The following is a 21,236-nucleotide window of genomic DNA, read 5'->3' on the forward strand; positions in this document are numbered from 1 at the left end:
GGGCTGTATCAGAGCAAGGAAAGACGAGAGGGATCTTACCAGGGAAGGCACAGGATGTCTGATGGCACGCCAAGTGCCCAGGGGACAGGCTCAAACCCATCGCTGCGGCTTAAAACCGCCTCCCCCAGAGCAGCCTTTGCCAGAGGTTTCTCAGAAGTGCTGCCCACCGGGTGGATTTGGCTGTTCCCACCCAGGAACCACCCCACAACGCCGGGAATCCTCACAGCGCAGGTTCTTCTCCCATCCTGCCTGAAACCGCTGGATATTTCGGTTTCCATCACTAGATGGTGCAGGAGACAGGCGCAGCGCCCGGCAGGGCTGGGGCTCGGCCTGCCCCCATGCCCCTGCACCCCATCTGCGCCTATGCACCCCACCACCCCCATGCATCCCTACACATCCCATATAGCCCCATGCATCCCTACACTTCCCATATAGCCCCATGCACCTCAGGAATCCACAGGCATTTGCCACTATCTACCCCACGCATCCCATACATTTCCTCTGCACATCATGCACCCCCCCATATGTTTGGAAACACCCTGGAACGGTGCCTGGGGAGCTGGGACTCTCCATGCTGAGGATGGACTAGACACCTCCCAGGAGGGACACGGGTGGCTGGTGCTGCCTGGGGACAGGAGCAGGGATCGGGTGGCCTCTTGAGGTCCCCTCCAGCCGGCTTTTCCAACGACGGTGCTCAGCGTCCCTCAGGTGAGCCCCAGCCATCGGGCCCCAGCACCGCCATCCCGTGCTGCCACCAGCTTGCGTCTGCTCTATGTCAATCAGCTCTGAGAGGGCAGACATCTGCCACTCGCCTCCCAGCACCCCTTGGGTTAGGAAGTGAAGAACTAAGGTGTTTCTTCAAAAAAAAAAAAAAAAAAAAAAAAAAAAAAAAGTAGTTGTTTTCATTAATAAAGCTAAAAGCCTGAAGTGTGCTTGAGCAGCGTCTTTGCACAGCAAGAGAGCGACGCTGTGCACATTAACTGCCCAAAGCAGCAGCGCTGGCCGCAGCCCAGGCCCTCCCCACCAGCTCTCCCTCCGCAAAGGAACTGCTTTAGGACTACGTAAAAATTCAAAATATTTAAATGTCCCAGCGAGAGAAGCTGCTCCTGCGCTGGGGGAGCTCTGCGGGTGTCTCCTGGCAGCCTGCGCTTTCCTGGGGAGAAACAGAGAGGCAAAATAACTTGCAGATAAGTGCCCCTACAGTCAGGAGCAGTTTTGCCTCTCTTATTATACACATGGGGAAGATTTTTTCCCCTAAAGTAATTAAAATAGCTTCTTTCACACATGAGAAAGGGAGGAGAGAGAACTTTTCCAATGAGACTCTCTTCCTCTACCTCCCCTCCTATGGCACAAGGACTTTTATCCTAATACAAATGGACCAGCTGAGACTCTTTTAAGGTCCCTGCGGCAGCCGTCCAATAACAAAAACAATGTTAAACAACTCCAACAAAGCAGCAGAAGAAAGGGGGTGTGGTGGTGGAAATAATGCCCGGCTAAGTAGGAAACTTTAATGATGATACATGGAAGAAGTTAAACAATTAGAACTTAAATCAGTTTGGCCCCGGTCCCATCTCATTTAGTAAATAAGTGGTGCCCTTCATCATGTTTGATCTTACGTGTCATTTTTTCCAGAGCAGCGAGGAGCCCGGAGGAGGCTCCCGGGGCCGGGCAAGTCAGACGGCGGCTGCTGCATGGGCCAAGGCTGCCACAGGGACAGCAGGGGGGTCTCAGAGGGGCCCCAGCACCACCCGGGCACCCTGCGTCCCCCTCTTCAGTCTCACACCTGGGGATCGCCCCGCAGAGCTCAGCCGTGAGACTGAAGCCTCGCAGCAGCAGTGCCCAGGGCAGAGGGGCTGGGGGTCTTGGTGACTACAACATATAACCACATCTGACATACACATCCATTCAAGGGTGAACGAAAAATCACTAACTGGGGAGAGAGTCATAAGCATGTTAATTATTTGAGTATGTGCACTAATTAGACATGGAGTTACACAGACCCAAACTATATGAAAATCTTCCATACCACATGCGGATCCTGAGAGGCTTTGGCTTTTTAAATATTTTTAGGCACATACAAGCAACAATTTCCATATATGAACGCTTTCCAAATAAAACCTTTTAGATTAAGTATCTGTTGGAGGCACTTAACTCGCGTTACTTCTGACCTTCCCACATACCAGTGAATCGAATATCAATCAACTGTTAAAACCAGACCTATCGAGGTTTAGCTACATAAGCAAACATCCCTCTATCACACAGCTGCTAAACCCCAGCGAGCCCGCCCTCGCCCTCCTGATCCCCCGTGCTCCTACCACCCGGCGGGTTGCTGTGCTTTGAGGGTCAGCAATGACGGGGTGGGGCAGGGCTTTGGGGACCGGCTTTGCCCCCGCCGTGCCGGTGTCGCAGCTCCGGGCTCCCTGTGCTGGCTTATGGGGAACAAGCCTGAGCAGTCCTGCAGCCGATGCCATGCAAGGGGATTTTCAGGAGCGCTGTTTGCTTACAGCTGTACCGCGGTTTATATCATCCTTGGGAAAAAGGGTGTTTTCCAGCCTAGGTGCTGCCCAGATCCCTCCCACGGTGACACGGCAGGTGACATCCCCAGCCCCACAGAGCTGGGGCTCCTGGTCCAGCGAGCGCCTGGGCCATCAGGTGGGAGAGGGTACCCTTGGAGCAGCACCGTGGCTGGTTAAACACTGCTAATAAACCTAATTCATTGGCCTTATGCAGGGGCAGACGCAATAAAGCTCTGGACCATCGCAGGATGAGCTGGGTCACACTGGGAGAGGAGCTGGGCACCCGCGGGCGTTCACGTAATGGGCAGAGACACGATGGCCCTTCCCATCTCCGCGCCCGATGGACGCAGGGTCCCAGGAAGGTCTCAGGAGTTAAAAAAAACCCACAACCCCAAAACAACCACCCAACACCTCCCCCAAAACAGAGACCAAACCTCAAACAAGGCTCCCAATGCACAATGCCGTGAGAAGTGCGGCTCTCCGTCTCCGAGACGCTTTTTAAAGTTTATCCAGTGTCCTCCTTATCTGGATGCCGAGGGACCCCCGCACGTAGGGGTACTGCCACGGGAGACCCAGTCAGGGACCAGGCAAAGGCCAAGCCAAGTAACGCGAGACGTAAAACCGACAATACAATTTTATTTTGTATTTCACACAAACAGCACCCTCCCCACGTTTTACAGAGTTAAATAGCGTTACCTGGTGACATGGGAGGCTCGCTCGGCTTTAGGCAGCTCCTACAAACCCGATAACGTGAGCGATGTGGCCTGAAGCCAGCAATCAACGTGCCCTGGGATGGGGTTGTGTGAGGCGGCTCCAGCTTTAGGCTCCTCGGGGGGGATCAAATGAGTCGATTACTCCTAAGAAAGGGTATCATGAGACAACCGCGTGGAAAAATTGATTTGTGGGAACTTGGTTGCAAATTAAAAGAAAAGCCCCCTGCCCAGTGCTCCCAGTGCTGTACTGGTGCAGCAGCCGGGCGAGACCACTAAGGATGCCCCGCCAGCAGCCCGCTCAGGTGTTCAGAATGATGGCAATGAAACAATATATGAATTTCTAAGGTGTTCCCTGTGCCAGAACTGCAAGACACCTGGAATCCCCGCAGGACACAACCGCCGTGCAGATGGAGCCAAACAGGGGACAAGAGCTGCAGAGAGTGACATACAGCCCCCGCCGGCAGCTGTGACCGTCTGCCATGGAAAATGGGAAAAGCCCCCGGGCGCCATTCGTGTCGTGAGTTTTCCGTCGCTCAGCCGAGCTGGATTCAGTCCTGGGTTTGGGTGAAGCCTGAACTTTCAAGCTATGGGCACTGGAGCTCGGCCCAGCAACGCGTGAGGTTAATGGGGGAATTCAGAACAAGTGTCTCTGATAATAGCAAACTAACGAGCTCCAAGCAGAGGCCTGCAGACAAGGGGCAGTTACACTTCCCACCTGATTATTGTTAGTCTCCTCATCATTTACAGTCATCCCAAGTATTTCCCTTCAGATGGTCCAACCTACTGAGCAAGGCTATGCAAATACAAGAAAAACAAGGCTCAGCGCTGTGATAAGATTTTCCACGTGTTTCTTGTACTTTAATAATTAAAAATCCTGATGGCAGAAGGAGGGGGAGGTGCTAGCAGGAATGCGCAGGGCCAGCATCCCTCCGGCTGAGAGGTGGTACCCAGCCGGGATGCACGCTTGGGCAGCCCAGCCTGCTGGGAGGCTGCCAGGCACAGGGCAGGAGCTGCTTAAATCCCTACAAGGCACCACACAAAAAGGTCTAAATGCGGCCCTGTGACACCCCAAAATCCTTACTCCCTCTGGGGTGCAGAACCTGTAAGGAAGAAATTGTGTGTCCATCCCCAGCTGGATAATGCTCCTGACCCTCCTCCAGTCCCAGATTTCTCAGAGCCCCGTTATGGAGAGCCAGAAGGGGAAGGAGCGCTTTGGCCATCGCCCCATCTCTTATTTTCCTTTTCCACAGAAGAGAAGCGAGCACAGACATTTCTTTTTCTCCCCCCCATCCTCCCTCTCTCAAGTGAGGGGGACAAGGGAGGCCGTCGCAAAGCAGAAGTAACCTCGTGGTACCAAACACACGGCTCCTACCACCACGTGCGGTGGCATCCAGCAGCTGGGTGACTAAACTCTCTCTCCTCCAAACACCAACGTGAAAAAAAAAAAAACATTTCTCCAACGAAGCAACATCCCAAGATCCTCAAAAACTTTTCCCCAATCAAATAAAGTGGGCAACGGACCTGGCTAAAGGCGCAGCCTTGGGATACGGGTATAAATCCGAACCCATCGCCTCTGGACTCGGGGCTCACAGCTGGGCTCACTGCCGCTCCAGTTACCTCCCTAAGCGCCTGGAGGGATTTTGTCACCACCTCCCCACTGCGAGGCAGACCCAGATGGCAGCAGTCTGGGGATCTAGAAATAAAGGACTACAAAAATATAGCAAAAGCTGGGGAAGAGTCAGAACGGCCAAAGCACGGACAGCCGTGGGGCAGGAGCATGGGAGGTGGGAATAGCTGAGGTGGGCTCCGTGCCATTTCAGTGTCCTGTAAAGGTGTGCTCGGGTGATTAGATGACAGAGAACAACTGAATTAGGAGTGAAAGAAGGAAGAAAAAAAGCCTCGTCGCACACTCAATGTGGAGATCTCTTGGGGAACTCGCATCGGTCTGTGCCAGCCTCAAACTGCACTGCCCTGATCCGGGGAATTTCACAGCAATTACTGTTTTAAGAGACTGCCCTTCCTTGGCACATCTGCTGAGATGGGACTGAGCTGGGGACCCCAACCCACCGGAACCGCGTCCCAGACTCCTCAGGGGGTCGGTTTTTAACCACCGGGGCAGCCGGAGGGCAGGAGATTAAGGTCAGGATACAGGAGCCAGCTTCTTTTGTTAAAGTGCCTTATTTTCTTTGAGCTTTTAAAACATCTTCCTTGCTTTTTCAGAAGAGGGAGGCAAAAAAAGGAATACTGGTTTTATATGAAACAGAGTATAGAATTAATCGATATTTACACAGATCTTGGATAAGGTTATGGCACAGACTAATAACCCAACACAGCAACCCAAAAAGCAGAGTGTCAAAAAGAAGGGAAAAACCTGTTCGTATGCTTTCAACACCATCCCCTGGAGATCCCAAGTGTAAACGGTTTTATCTAGGAAAAGGCATTTTAACTTGGGCTTTGGTAATCGGGGTTGATTACAGCCACATTGCGCAGCCGGCGGGGAGGACGTGGGTGGGCGCGCGGCCGCCCGACCTCTCCGGAGCACAGCCTGGGTTTAGACAAGTTCAACTTTAGCGTTTGGATAAACAGCCACTACGTCATATCCCTCGGGGGGCTTAACCCTCTCCTTCGCGTGCGTCTCGCAGTACAGCTGCTCTTCGATGAAGAAATACCCTCTCTGCTTCAGGTTGAGGCCACAGTCGTCGCACATGAAGCACTCGGGGTGGTAGAGCTTGTCTCGAGCTTTGACGATCGTGCCCCTGGTGAGAGATGGGGAAAGCTCGGGTGAGACGGAGAAACCGTGAGCATAAACAGCTCTTCCTGCTGCCTCGAGTAAAATGGAGTAAGTGAAGGAAAGCGGCATGTAGGGGCACGTAAGGGTGTTATTGTGGGTTCCCACTGCAACATCTCAGCCCACCCAAAGCTGCCACCCCGCTCCAGGCGTGGCTCCGCCATATTTCTGTGGGAAGGGATGCTCCATTCCCATTTGCCCGCACCCCTCTGCGGCACCACGGCTCGATGCAAAGCAGACTCTCAAGCCCAGCCCAGATCTGAGTATCGGGAGCCAGCATCCTCCAAGCGCCGCTGGCAGGTCTGGGGCTGTGCACACGCGCAGGCACCGTGGCTTTTGGAGCAGAGACCCTCAGCTCACAGCACCAGCAAGAAGGTGGTTATAGGCATTTGCAGAGCAGAGGACTCTCGGCCAGCAGATCTGTCTTGAGCAGAACGTAAATTACAACGGAACAAATTACAACACGATGAAGCAGAAAAAACACCTATATTCTCTGAAATCAGACCCAACATCCATCTGTCAGAGAGTAACTTCAAACAAACAAACAAAAATAATCCGCAGACCTCTTCTACTTGACCCTTGAAGCGTTTCTCCCTCCGTAAGGCAGCGAAAGAGTGCCAGCGCCGCCGGTGCTATTCATAGTCCCCGGGCAGTTACTATGATAAGCAGGGCAGAAACCATCCCATGAATCATCCCTGTTTTGCTGCAAGATTCCCTTAAAAGGGGCAATGCAAACCATATTCCTCAATTCCAGGTTTACGTACGGTTAGCAAAAACCAGAAAGGGATTCAAGGTGTTCTGCTACAAATTCTAACCTGCATGTCTGGTAGGGCCCGACCCAGCCAGTCCCTGCATTACTGTCCCCACCGAACTGGGGGCTCCAGCGAGACGCGACACTTACACGATCCCGTTCCCGCAGCGGGTGCACTCGGGGAGCATCTGCAGCCCAGACATGGCACCGCCAAGCTTTGACACTGGGGACTTGATGTTTCGGGGGTTGCTCAGTTTGTCGAGTTTTTCACCTGCCAAGAATTTTAAACAGACACAGATTGAAAACTTGTCCTCTTGGGGCTGCTTCCCCCCACCCCCTCTTTTTTTTCCTTTCCTTTTTTTTTTCCTGAAGCAGTCAGATGAGTCTCTGCCTGTCACAACAGAACTTGCAACTGCTCATCCTAACGAAGCACGGATGGTGGCAGAAGCCCTTGGCTGCATCAGCAGATGATCTATCCGCACACTGTGATAGCGCCAGCTCAGTATATACACCTTGTCAAAAGGCAAAGCAGCCTCATCCTAGAAATGAGAGATGAATTTGGCTGCAATACTATTTACTAAGTTAAGAAATATAAATAGCAAAAATCTCAGAAAAGCTCCAGAAAGAAGAGGTTCTATCACACCAACATTTCAGGCACACTCGGTAGATCCACCATCAGTCAAGGAGACAAAAACGAAAGCCTTTTGGAGAATTCGGCAAATGAAAACAAACAATAATAGAATGACATGCATTTTTCTTCCTACAACACTCATTTAATCTCAATCTAAAATAAAACATTGTGACAGAAGATAAGGTCTTCTGGGGCACCAAGCCTCCCTTCATAAAGATCCAACGACGGGGAAGGAAGCAATGAAAATTTTGTGCATACGAACAATATCATGGCAAAGTTTTCAGCGTTGCAGCCCCCCTCCCTACAGATCTATCATCTGCCCTCGCACTTCGGACAATACAAACACGCTTGTTGCCAACCACTGGGACACTTAAAAGCCTCCAGTGTTCACCGCACGGTTTTCATGGCTCACGGCTCACTGGTCTTTTGGGTACACACTGATCTGTGGTTCCTCTGTGATGGCCTAAGGTTATAGAAAGGAAAAGCTCATGAAAAAGGACAATATATTTTACTCCATCAGCTGACAGAGTTTGGAAAAGCAGCAGAGGAGCTCTTGGACGAACAAGCCATTCTTCAGCGTCTGGGCTTCCTACGCTCCCCCTGAGCTTCCAGGGTATTTCAGCCCACGGTCAATCTTAAATGTGTGCTTAAAGCCCACGATGCCCAGGAGGTCTCAGCAGGGCCCCAGGCACTTTCTGACTCAGGTGTCCATACACACTGCACCAGTTTTGGAAACTTCCACTTGGATCTTGCTCTGAAGTGCCCACCGCGGCTCCAGGAACGTCTCTGCGTTTCCTAAAGTGAGTCGTTAGTACCTGGAAGCGGTGCATCATCACCGGTGGTCGCTCACTGATCCCGTACAGGTTCACGCGGTAGGTTTTGAAGGGCATTGCTCGGCAGAGCTTCCTTCCACGGAGAGACCCCCCGCTCCCCCGTCCGGTGTGTCTCTAGAACGCCCGCTGTCCTGGGCTCGGCTGGGGAGGAGGGAGCATGCCCGACCCTTCCCCCCCCGGGGTTACTCTGGGGATGCGCAGGCATCCTCGCACAGCAGATCCCATCTCCAGACACGGCTCTGATTCAGAGTCCAACGCTGCCAACGGTCCCAGCCAAGCGAGTAAAACCTAAAGAAATAATTTCCCACCACGCCCCACTTTCCCAAGATAGACTGTAATATTCAGAGACGCTGAGAGCCTTGGTACATGCGAGACTGTCTCCGAGGAGAGGACCGGCGCTGCTCTACCCCGGGGGTCCTCCGAGCGCTCGGCTGGCTCCAGCCAAGCTCGCCTGTCGAGTCCTTCCGCTGCCTTGCTGGGAATTAACCGAAACAACTGCTCAAGCTGTTGGCTTCCCCCAGCATGAGCGTGCTTGGACTAGACACACTCATCTGCCAACATTTAACAGTTAAGCTGTCACTGTCTCTCAGACAGAGTGCTTGGATAAACTGCTTAAAAAGGGGGGGGGAAGAGATCTCACAGCAAAACGAGCCCTGCAGAGAAGGCTGCTTCCCATCTTCCCGAACGATGGATCATTTCCTTCTACGTACCAGCCCACAGACTCATCGTAATTTAGGGTCCTCAGCAGGGCAGTGAGATGCTTTAACTCCACAATCTTAACCATCACTGTCCCCGTTTGTGGCTGCAGTGCTCATCCTTCCCGCTCCAAGGGCACCTACAGAGACGACTGCTGCGATTCCTCCAGCCTCCACCAGATCCTCAGTACGAAGCATTGCTCCTTACAGGCGCGGGATGGAGCTGGCGATGCTGAAGAAAATACGGCTTCCAGTAGAAACACCTTCCATATAAAACAGGTCGTTGCCTGAGACACCCAGCTCCTCAGGAGAGGAGATCTTGACTTTAAAAGGACAACGCACAGCAGGCTCGGGCAAAAATGTGTAATTTTAGGCTTAAGGAAAAAGGAGCGGGGTGGAAGCTGTAAAACAACCTAGCAGGAACACTCACGTGGATTTCAACCGTGATGAAACATCACAGAGCTTTATGCCAGGAGAGATGCTTTTCACTTAATTTCTCATCCCTTATGAAATAAACACTGATAGCATCGTAACGACCGAGGCATGAGCAAGACCGTGCCTGCAGCCAGGCGCACATCCCCTCTGCCTGCTGCGCAGCACAGCCGAGAGGGAAAGGGTCGGTGGCAGAGCCCCCCGAGGTGACCTCTCCAGCCTGCCGCCACGCTGGCTGGTACCCATCAGCAGCGTCTCAGCCCCAGGCTCCGAACACGCGGCGCTGCATCAGCGATGGGCTAGCGCCAAGACACTGCCAGGGTCCAGGGGCTGTCCCGGCACCCCTTTGTCCTCCCCTTCCCCCAGCCCACACCCTTTTCTTTCTCCCTTCCTCCCGAAGGGCAGCGCTGGGTTTCTGCCACCCCAGGGCCGCAGGATGCGAGGGGAGGCAGGAGCAAACCAGCCAAGCTTCAGTTTTGTTCCCTTCTCCTGGCACAGAGAAGGGAGGAAGGTAGCAGCGTTATTAACCGGGATTAACGCAGGCGCTTCCTATTTGCTTCTTCCTAATGAGGAGACCTGGGGGTGCAGCAGACACCTCGCTGGGAAGCTGCTTGTGCTTGCTGTTGGTGAAGGAGATGAAGGTACATCTGGAACTTGTAATTAACATCAGTTTTCCTGCCAGCCTAGGAGGGGCTGTAATATTTACACGCGGTACTTCCAAGGCTGATCCCATCTCAGGCTTTGTGGACATGCCTAAGTACTACTGAGGAAACTAAAATGGGCGGAAACTCTTGATGCTCAGAAGTTACCTGCGATCATGCTTCTTGTGAAGCAAGAAGCAATATCCTTCTAGTCAAAGAATATCGTTCTCCATTGTTTTATATACAGAGAAACTGAAGTGCAGCAGCCTGACTCGCTACCTCTCGCAGCTTCATAATGAGATTTGCACTAGTTGGTGTTTTCCCATAAAATCCAAGTTCCTGGATTCACATGATTGGAGTATGAGGCTCTTGGAAGGAAGCAGAAAGTCATCTTGCCCTAATGACTGTAAAGCGAAGCCTGAAAGTTTGAACATAAAAGCCCCAATGGACCTAAGGCTGAAAGGCAAATAAAAAGAAGCTGAAGTGTACAGTTTGGGGACCTTATTATTTAATGCTTGGATTTGGCTCCTGCCCGTGTTAACGACACAGGCAGGAAGCTGTGACAGACCTGAGAAGTGAGCCAAGAGCTCCTGATCTCTATCCCGGCGTTGCTGAGGACCATCCCACGTCCTTATGCAAATGTCATTTACTCAAACAGGCCCACGGTTCTCCACCGGTGATCTTACACAACCGCTTCAGGCCATTACGTTTCACAAGCCATCTCAGGAAAACAGCTGCTGCGCAGAAGCTGTTGGCAAATCCAACTTTCACATGATGCTCAAGTCAGCCACAAAATTTGGTAAGCCCCCGGATGCTGGCCTGAGTATCTGAAACCCTGATTTGAAACCTGCCATCTGGGTGCTCCCCCCTCACAGGGTGCTTGGACCCCCCCGTGTTGGGCTGAGCTGCCTCAGCACCGAGGCGACGTGTGGTAAAATGACAGAGCAGGGGAGTTTGCAAACCCGCCCCCCATCAGCTCTCGCAGACGGGTCCTTTAGAGGCTTTTCAAGCTTCTGGACCTCAGCAAGAGAAGGAGAAGGAGGTTAAGCCTGCAACAGCAGCTTGGTGGGTGTGGGGCCATGGAACGCGGTGCAGAGGGACCAAATGATGGTTCAAGCCCCACAGCAGTGCAGTGCCACAGCCCCGGTCGTGGGGAGGTGTAGGGGACTCCTTGGGACACGCTCTGGGTGCCAACCTCCTTACCGTTCTCGCCAGCCTCCAACATGCCCTGCAAGTATCGGAAGGATCCCGACTGCTTAGGCTCCGAAATGGGCTTTTCATAATCCTGAAGCATCTTGTAGACATCTGACTCCACATCAATCCCATTTCTGTTCCGTGGGACAGACTTCAAGGGGTCAATGCTGTTTTAAAGAAAAGAAAGGCTCAAGTCAAATATAAACAGCAATTGTCAGCTCATCAGGGAGGTACTGGAACCTCCACATTCCCACAGATTCAATTAAACACCTCTCTGTTCCCATGTGTTTCTCTGCCTGGAGGTACGCCTGTCCCAGGAACAGCCATTGGGCCAGGGAAGTTAAACTTATTCCCTGTTCGGCTCCCATTGAGCAACACAGCGAGGGCTGGCCCAGTTACCAGATGCCTTCAGGAAAGAGGGCAGCTGCTTACAAGCACTGTAAATTGCTCTGCCACACGTGGAATTTATTGGAAAAAAAAAAAAAAAATGGGTAAAACAATGCATTCCATTAATTATGTAGGGCCAGGGGATCCACCCACCCCTTGTACCACCATTAGGGCACCCGGCACAGGGAGAGTGTGTGCTGCTGCCAGGCACAGGCACGACAGCAAATCCCCTCACCATCCACAAACGCCTCTCTTGAAGTTAGTGTTTCTGTAGGTGACTGCATTAAAAGATCCATTTGCCAGACACAGCCCACAGCTTAAATGAGAAAACCACCCCACCGGGCTGCACAGCACCGAGGACGGGACACGAGAGCAGCCCCGTAACTCCACCACGCGCCGACCTTCAGCATCCAGACCTGAAGCTGCTCCTTGTCTGTATGCGGCATGATTGGGGTACAACAGGCCACAAACAGTAATTTAAACCATTATTCCAGTTCATTCAATATATCAAAACATGAAAAGCAGAGTTTGGAATCAAAAATATTTCGGGTACGTGTTTAAGTGTCCCGCTGGGTAGAGACGAATTCAGGTGCTGTTTGTGCTTCGCTGAGGCCCCACAGCACAGCTTCGTGGGAAGGGGCTCCTTTTCCTTTTTAAGGAGAAGGTCATCAAGGTCATTATAAAACCAATAAAAATAGCGAAAACCCTGAACCCCATTAGATAGTTTAACACACTTTACCCATCATCTGACTCATTTTCTCCACCAGCATTATATTCATGCCCGCTTAAAAAAAAAAAAAGAAAGAAAATTCACTTTCAAACAAAGAAAAAAAAAACAACCCAAACAAAATTCACTTGCAAAGAAGAGCCAAAGCTGCATTTTCTGGGAGCGACCCACCAGCTTCTCCAAAGGCTCCGACGGCTGCGACCTCTCGAGACGAGGGGCAGAAGTGCCGCTGCTGGGGATCAGGGCTGCCGAGGCAGCTGAGGACCCATCCCCGCGACTCCCGGCTGGCCCAAACCCTCCACGTGTGCCCCGAGTGCCTATCTGCCCTGCTACAGCCCTCTCATACATCAATTCACACGTTTTCAATGAAAAAGGGCAGGTTTTGACCAGTCCAGCCTGATCAAGCACAAATTCACAGAGAATGCACTTCTGACCCAATTCTACTCAAACACCCAAGCTGACCTCCTGGCTTTTTGGCTCACACGCAGATAACATCAGATTTTGGTCTCTGTATTTTCTGTGCGGTTCTCCTCTTTCCAACTTCATTAACTTTCCTGGAGCAGCACAGGGAATAAGCTGGCTTGCAGCGTCACTGAAATATGAATGCATGCAGGCACAGAGTTCCCAAGCTGAAAAGAAACTCTCTTTGCTCTTTGTATTTGATACAGACATTAACCTTCTTGCAGAATATTTTGCCAGTCTGGAGGAACATAAATCAGCAGCAGCATAAGCCATGCGAAAGCATCGCAGTCCACAGCCTGGCCTGTCTCAAAGCCCGAGTTATCCACCCAAACTGTTCTTGGCTACACAAAAGCTTTTTCTTTCCTACAAGCATTATTTATTTCCCAGCCTCCCGGACAGCTGCATTGAGCAGATCTTATATTTATAAACATCCCAGGTTTACTGGGGTTAATTTTCTCTGCGGACACCTCCAGCTCCCAGGCCAAGCGTTAGCTCCAGGGCCTGTGGAAGTGTGATCCCCACTCCTAGGAGGGCAAAACCCTCCATCCTGCCTTGAATATATACACTTCGAAAAACCAGGATACTAACGTCTGTGACACTTCCCTGGCATTAATCCCAGCCTGGAGACTGGATCTGATGCCGCTAATCTACCTCCTCCCATCGGCAATAGAAGGATCTTACGTGGATCTGGAAAACCAGCACCTTTACCCATCTCCGAGAGAAATGGTTGAACGTTGCTTCAGCATCACAAGCTTAAATTCAGCGTTGCAGTTGCTACATACATGTGGCCATTTTGTTCAGAGCTTAGCATCTCCAAAACCCCCCCTTTTTTTTTTTCCCCCCTCCCATCTACCCTCGACTAACGGAGCAGGAGCTGAACCTGGCATCTCTGGAGCTTCAGAAGCTCCGGGAGCATCACAGCCTCAACGCACACTCCTGAAACCAAGTTCACGTGAACAGCAGCGGGACCCAGAGCGTGAGCCATGCTCTCGTCCTACCTCTGGGCAGGAGCGATGTGGAGCCCGCTCAGCTGGCCCGGCAGAGCCGACTCGGAGCCGCTGTTAGCATAGAGCCGGGTCGGGTGGTGGTGCTGCACGTTCAGCATCTGCTTGTTGTCCATGGGGCTGCCACCAGCCCCGTGGGGCGTCAGCCTCCTGCCCTGGGCAGGCCCATTGTCCTGGAAGAGAAGAAAAAAGCAGAAAAAAAAAAAAAGAAAAAGAGATTTATAGTTCTTAGTACGATACAAATGGAGAGGCTGCGTTGGGACGTGCAGTTTGCAGTAATAATATTTTATATGTACTATGGAAAACAGAGATATGCAGCAGGAAAAGGAAAACTCAGGCTTGACCTGCAGTTAAATCTTGCTGAATCTGTGCAGCTTTCCTTGGGCTCCGACCAAATGAACTTGCCTGTTTCTCCATGGTGAGCCACTGCCAAGTATTCTGCACTTATTCTCCTGTAAAAGTATATTTGTTATTTCCGCTAAAGAAAGGCTGCGAGTCTGTTTCTCATTTCACGTTACATCACTCCAAGAGCACTTATCGCTCTCCTGACTTCGGGGCAATCACTCCTGATTTACATTAGCAAAACACGATAAAACCCAAGCTCTGCAGCTACACGTACAGGTTGGGCAAGACTTGAAGCCAAGGGGCCAGTCCTGGTATTTTCACTTACTTGCAACTACCCTCGTCCACAAAGATCCGTGTTCGTTTCGGGAGGTTTTCTCCCAAAATAAGATGATCAGTCATTAACAGTGCGAGAAACGCACTGGTCAAGGGTTTAGCTTGGTGTTCATATTTTCATCGGCTTTTTAATTCCCAAGGCAAACCACGGAAATCTTTTTGTTGTATGACCTCAAGTCAGGAACTCAGATGCCATCAAAACCCAAGTTTTCCATGTTATTTTACCTACATAAAACATTACCTATGTGTTCTTCCAAAGCTTTGTTAAGTCAGCCCCGTGCACACCCATAAATCCAACAGTACCTACTGCTAATCTTGCCACAAGCCACCTGAGCCAGGCTTTAGCTGCTCAGTCTGGGAAGCAACCAGCAGCCCCTTCCCCAGCGAGGGTCTAATTCCAGCTATCAGGAAAAGCAGCAGAAAGACGGACATAGCCTAAGGACACACACCGGCTGCTACTATTTCCAGCCACGCGAGTCAGAAACATGCCCATGCCGGTGGAAGAAAGAGATGCTTGTGTAAGAGGCTGTAATCTGTTTAACCTGGTTTAATCTGTTTAATCTGGTTTAATCTGTTTCAGGGCAGATCCCCAGCGATGCTGCCTTACACCAGCTTTTCAGTAGACTGAAGCTGATGCAAAACCAAGCAGAAAAAGAAAACACCGTCCTGTGAACAAATAACAAAGTGCATATTGCGGGGCTCTAATACAAAGCTTGCTTTTGACTAAAATAATCCAATAAATACTAATTGGAAACAAATGTCTATCACTGGTGCATAGCAGAAAACACTGGTGCTCCCAAGCCTCGTAAAAATGAACAGCTAAGAGAAATAAAAACCAGATCCTGCTAGAAAAAGATCTTGAAAGTCTAATCCTTCAGTTCTTCCTAAGGCAAAACTCCCATTGATAAAAACCGGGCTTAATTAAGAACTGCAAGATGGTGCCTTTGAGGTTTTTTTCTGCCACCAGCTGAAAAACTGCAGACTCCGTCAAGCTCCCGGCACTTCCACTGCCTCGAAAGCCCCGACGGCCGCCCTGAGCCCTCTCAGCACTGCTCCTTCCACACCGTGCACGCACACACACGTGGGGAAAATTGCTGCCAACATAATAACTTCGAATTATCTATTAAAAAAGGAATTTCGCTGCCAGGAATAATATAATTTTAACTGTTCCCCAATTTATATTCTTTAAAAAAAAATTACAACCAGGCTATGGGTTTCCAATTCCCAGATTTACATTATGATTTCAAGGGAAATAAAGAAAACACTTTCAACCGTGACACAGAGAGGAAAAGAAGGATCATAAACATTTCGGAGAAAAAAGCAATGGCCCATGCTGCCTGGCAGGCCAGAGTTATGCTTTTAAAAAGCCATTATCGTTAATTATCTGTGCATCGGGGCCCAGATGTGCACTTGGTCCGAGGGAAGCGGCGGCTGGGTCTCTGCCTGCAGAGAAGAGGGCAGGGTCCTCTGCTCTTCTCTCCTCCATAGGAGCCTCACAGGCTCCTCCATACCAGGGTCACCCAGACCCGTCACTGGGGAACACGGGGTTGGCGGCTATTTCTGGAATGAAAACCTCCTCCGTCCAAGGGCCTAGAGACCATAATCTCCACGGACTTGCTTCAATCCCAGGTACTTTGTAAAGCACTGGCCACTTGTTCCTGTTAAACTCAATGGTTTATACACCAAGAGCAAACGTTGCTATAAAGCTAAAACCCATTGCTTGGGCGTTCTCCAAAAGGCATGAAAGCCCAGTGGTGGAAACAGGGTGTTTCAGAGCCCTCCCTGTGCTGCCGAGCTGCTCAGCGTCCCCGGGCGCCACCGGCTGCCCGTCCCTGCGGCAGGAGGATGCTCGTGGTGGTGGCAGCTCACCCTTACGTCTGCTCAGCCGTGTTACAAAGCTACAGGTGACCCAGCAGCATCCATAGGGATCAACGGGCTCCTCCTGACGGACACCGGAGCGCTCCTGCTACCCCAACACCTACCAGACCAAGACCACGGAGATGAAGCAATGGATGTCCCTCAGCCTTTTCCACCAAGTTCTTTGCAGGCTTTGGAGCGCTGTGCTTCACGTCAAGGGCAGCTAATGGCTTTGTGGCAAACACACAGAAAGTATTTACCCCTCTGAGAGCACACCAGTCTTTGCCGTCCTTGCTGCTCTCAGTTTCTCTGCTACACAACTTCCCTGTTGCACAACAAGCTGTTCCCGGGACAGAGCTCAGTCTCCCTTTTCTCGTCTCAAAGGCTGTTTCAGCGTTTTCCTGTGAGACCTCTGCAAGGCTTCGCATTGTGCAAAACACTCATGCATCCATTCTCGGAAACCTAGAACCAGATGGATTTCTCTCCAGTTCTCAAATTCAAGATCAGAAAAAAATTTCCCCCTTTGGGACGTAATTTGCTTTTCTCTGCTGACTTTTTTTCCTGCTTTTTATGGCCTCTCTTAAATTAAGAGGGTTTGCAAACCCTTCCTAAGAGCTGGCCTGCAAAGTTTCACCGAGGAGAACTCTTTTAGCCTACGGAACAGAAACTCACAATCTGTTTTCTCACGCTTGCCTTCTAGGACCATCAATTACAAAGCGTAACCAACCTCCTGACACGCAGCGTTTGGAGCTCCTGGAGCCCAGGCCTCCCCACTCCTGGCAAACACAATTCATGCAGCCGTCCCACACCAGATAAACGCAGTGCAGAGCTTGAAAGGAGCTGTTTGAAGTCCCAATCCCAGGGAGCAGGTGGGTTTTGGGGTGGTTTTGCGTGCGGCTGCAGTACGAGAGGGTAGCACGATGTGCAGCAAGTGCCCTCAGCCAGTGCCCAGCCAGACCGACCTTCTCTGGTCACCACCTTGCTGGAGACCCCCAGCCTGTCCCTTCCCACCGGGGGGGGAAGAATAAGCAGAGGAAAAGGGATTATTTGGAGGAGAATGAGCCACCGCAAACAAAAAAACAAACCAAAACAAAACACCTGCAGCAAGCACCTGCCTTGGCTACCCCTTGCACGGCCTCATCAAACCACCTCCTCCTCCTCGAGATGCATTTATCAGCGTTGCACAAACGAGCCCGTGCCGTATCACGTACAGATAAGGGCTGCCCTTACTGATACAGTATTTATATCCCAAGGAACCATTTCCAGCAGAAGGAAAACACAGCATGGCATACGGGACTGTTTCTCTTGGCAGGAGGCGCAGGAAGCCAGGGCAGTCGTATATCCACAGCTGCGGCAGGAGCAGCGCTGGCAGCAAGCAGCGCCTTGCCCCGAGCTGCCATAGGGGTATAAAGTGCCCATCAGGCACTTTGGGTTGGCTCTCGTGCCTGAGCTACTGCATTTCTTTCCACTGACCTTCGCACACTAATAGCCAGATGCCGTCAACTTTGCTTGCACTGAGCGGTGCCTCACTCTGTATAGAGCCTCAAGCACATTCTTGGGTGCCACTATTTATTAAGATAGGAGAAAAGAGAAATTTAACTGGTTTTCGGATGCCTGGCTCTTGTCCCCACCACACAACGCAGCATAGAGAGCACAAAAGGAACAATTTTCCTTTTATATTTAAGGGAAAGATGCTGAAGGACAGGTTGCTTGGATTTGATCCTGGGAATTCCTCAAAGAGCCAGAAATAGGGAGGGCTTTTTTTTCCTTCCTTCTTCTACAAGCACTTACTCAATTTCTAGCAAGTGCCTCTGTTCCATGCCTGCTTATTAGCAAATCTCTTTTCCCCCTATATCAGATGAAGGTATTTCATCCAGCTACAGCGTGAGGCCTGGACACAGCCAGCAGAGCAATGAGCACCACCAGCAAAATAATGAAGCTCAAATGCTTTTCACAGGACACGTCGTTTCCAGTTTCAGGAAACATATAGGGGAGCATTAAAGGAAGCAAGTTGAAGATTTCAACAGAAACACAAATATACTCCGTGGCTTCACCATGCAGAGCTAACGCGTACTCTAGGTAACGAATAAGAAGATAGGGCACAGCTGTGCCCCTGACTCCGCTGGAGTAGCTGAACTGAGGCACTTTCATCCCTCAGGATTTTTAGTCAAACCTGAAATGGGACAGAAGACTCAAACATTGAAAACTTCTATCAAGCTAATCACTGCTGAAATAAGTGTTCCCATAAGCAGGAAAACATGCGGCCAACCAGGAATTTTGAAAAGGTTTGAAAAATCAGTCTCAGTCCCTGTCTCTTTTGGAGAGAGTTTATCATATTTTGAAACCACCTTTTTTAGAGTCAACGAAAAGCATAAGTCTCTTCAGATTTTTAAAATACATCACAGCGAGCACGCAGTTTCAGCTGTCTGCTTAACAGGAATAACGTTGGGATCCAAAGCTGGGAAGAGTTTAACTCATGGATTTAAACCTAAGCTCATCTCTTGGCAAGCAGAAGTCCCCCACGCTCGCTGCCTCGGTCGCTCTCGGCACCGACCGCCCTCAGCCATGCTCCTCAGGGCTGTGTTTTGCAGAGCTGCAGGAGTTAACTGCCCTTCGCACTCAGAGAATATGCTATACGAGACATGATTTCTTAAGAGTTTTGGGAACTCGCATTTGTATTCTGATACACTTTGGTAAAATACATCCAACCTTACTTTCCTAAAGTTTGACTATTTGCTGCCTCAAGTTTTCTTATTCTTAAGGGGAAAAAAAATATTTTTTTTTTTTTTTTGGACATTTTGCAAAATGCCCCATTTGTCCCTCCAGCCTTTTTCAACTACAAGTCTTTAGCTTGAGACACCACAGGTTTTAGACACAGCTTTAGAGAACATCAGACTTCATGTTCTGATCCAAAGCATTTAAAGTTCATTCACTTCACAGTGTTTCAAATTAGACCCTTAAAAGGCCAGAAGTACAAAGAAAATAATTCATCTCATTTTCCAGACTATGAGACAGAAATTAAAACTGAAGATTGCTAATTTGAGAGGCCAACGTTGGCTCCTACAACCTCCGTGTAAGCACCTACACCCATGGCCTGATTTGGAAGGGCTTTGAGCAGCGGTAGCTTTAGCGTATCTGAGAAACCTTCCTTGGGAGCAGACCTGCCAGCTGCAGAGCCGAACACACCTCCGAAATTACACCTCCGAGCCCCAGATCCACCCTGGAGCGCACTTGCGCAGTGGTGGGAGAAGATCTGCAGGGACAGGACCAGCAGCAGCTCCGGTTCCCGCTGGCACAGGCACCCAGCCGCTGCGGGCATCGCCTGCAAGATGTTTATTTTCCTAAGCCCAGGGGAGCAAGCCCTGCTCTTCGTTATAAACACGCGCTGCATCAGACTTAAACAGAGCTGATGGTCATTAACGGCTTGGCTCAGCCGAAAGCAGTTTTCTGTCTGATGCACTTCAGATCCACTCTCTTCCTAAAACCAGAACATGATCAGTCAGCGTCAGCTAGACATTTACTGCCAAAATGCTGAATTAGGGATGCGGGCGTTGCTATTTGTGCACCAGAAGGTCAAAGCATCCCTCAGCCATGGGGTCACCTGGAAGAGGTACCTCTTGTGAGCACGCCCGGTTACTTGTGTCCTTCCTCCAGCGGCGGCAGGACGAGCCCGAGCGCTCTGGCTCCTCACCAGCGTCTGACTTCTCTCTCCCTCGCCCCGAGCTTGGGTAATTGAGCCCAGCTGTGTTCTGCAGCGTTTCTCCAACTGCCTCTGCAATATAAGGCTAAAAGCTGCGTCCCTGGCATCGGTCCCTCAGCTGCCCACCGTGGAAGAGAAGAGGGCAAGAGCACCCTTCTGCGGAACCGGGATAATGTTTGTATGTCGCTGTTATCATTATTAGGAGTCCATCAGACCATTGGCCTCAATAGCTACCCCTGAAGGAAGGTCACCTTAGAGCAAACCCATCACGGTTCCTGCAAGGCTGAGCAGCAGTTTCAGACCCGTCCCCACCGCACCTGCTGTCCAACGCGCCCAGACAGCCTGGTGATGGACTCCCCGGCTTCTCCAGTGGGCGCCTGGCACCGCTGGCTGCCCAGGGCTCAACGGGACTGGCTCAGACCTGGCAGCAAGAGAAAGGGGTAGGATATGGGCAAGGATTTTTTTTAAAGCAAAGGTGCAACTTCTGCCCGGGGCTGCCTTTTCTTCTGACCCAAGGGGTACAGTCAGACTTCGACAACCTGATTCTGACCTTTCCTGGTAGAGGGCTTTTTGTGGGCAAAATTTTACTGCCTTCATTGCTGCAAGTCCTCTTTCATGCAAATGCAACAAGCAATTAAGCCTGAAGACAAATTCTAGCACATCCTGACACCAAGACGTATCCTAGCGTATCCCGACACCCTCAAGACTGAAATTCAACCTCTGCACAGCAATACAGCGATCCCTTCCTCTCCTCCCCCCAGCTTTCCGACAGCAAAGACAGTGCTTTGTCTCTGATAAACTGGTTCAAAAGTCCCAGAAATGGAAATTATTACCCTGCAGAGGAGCTATATGGGATGGACGTCACCGTTTTCAGTTGAATGCAAATAACAGATTTACACCGTGGCCAGTGGCCGCAGGAGCGGGATACATTCTCCAGCTCACTGCCTTGAAGGAAGCCCCGTGGTGAACCCTTATGTCAAAGGGCTGCCCCCAAAGCTGGGGAAAAAGGATGAATTTTAAAAGCTACACACATTTTAACACATATTTCCCTACGAGCACAGTTCAGATGTCCTGTCAAGATGCTGGCTTTGCACACTGCAATCTAACTTTAAAAAGCTCTAGTAAGTACGATCCCACTATTTAGTTCAGCTCAGAAGATAAGAAAAAAAGGTCAGGTGTAGTTTGCTGAAGCTGGATGAACGGAGCATGTGGGTTATTTTATGAGAC

General features: G+C 50.7%; 1 protein-coding gene across 1 annotated transcript in view; it reads right to left on the reverse strand.

The window, feature by feature from the left end:
* Positions 1-3,132: 3,132 nt before the first annotated feature.
* PDLIM4 (PDZ and LIM domain 4) overlaps positions 3,133-21,236 on the reverse strand; it is a 53,625-nt gene continuing 35,521 nt past the window's right edge. The window contains exons 4-7 of the mRNA XM_076349906.1: positions 13,769-13,947; positions 11,204-11,361; positions 6,919-7,039; positions 3,133-5,985 (exon numbers count right to left, since the gene is read on the reverse strand). Coding sequence (XP_076206021.1) covers positions 5,781-5,985; positions 6,919-7,039; positions 11,204-11,361; positions 13,769-13,947 — 663 coding nt within the window. The 3' untranslated portion in view covers positions 3,133-5,780. The remainder of the gene's footprint in view (positions 5,986-6,918; positions 7,040-11,203; positions 11,362-13,768; positions 13,948-21,236) is intronic.

The sequence above is a fragment of the Aptenodytes patagonicus genome, chromosome 12, assembly GCF_965638725.1.
Source record: "Aptenodytes patagonicus chromosome 12, bAptPat1.pri.cur, whole genome shotgun sequence".
Lineage (NCBI taxonomy): Eukaryota > Metazoa > Chordata > Aves > Sphenisciformes > Spheniscidae > Aptenodytes > Aptenodytes patagonicus.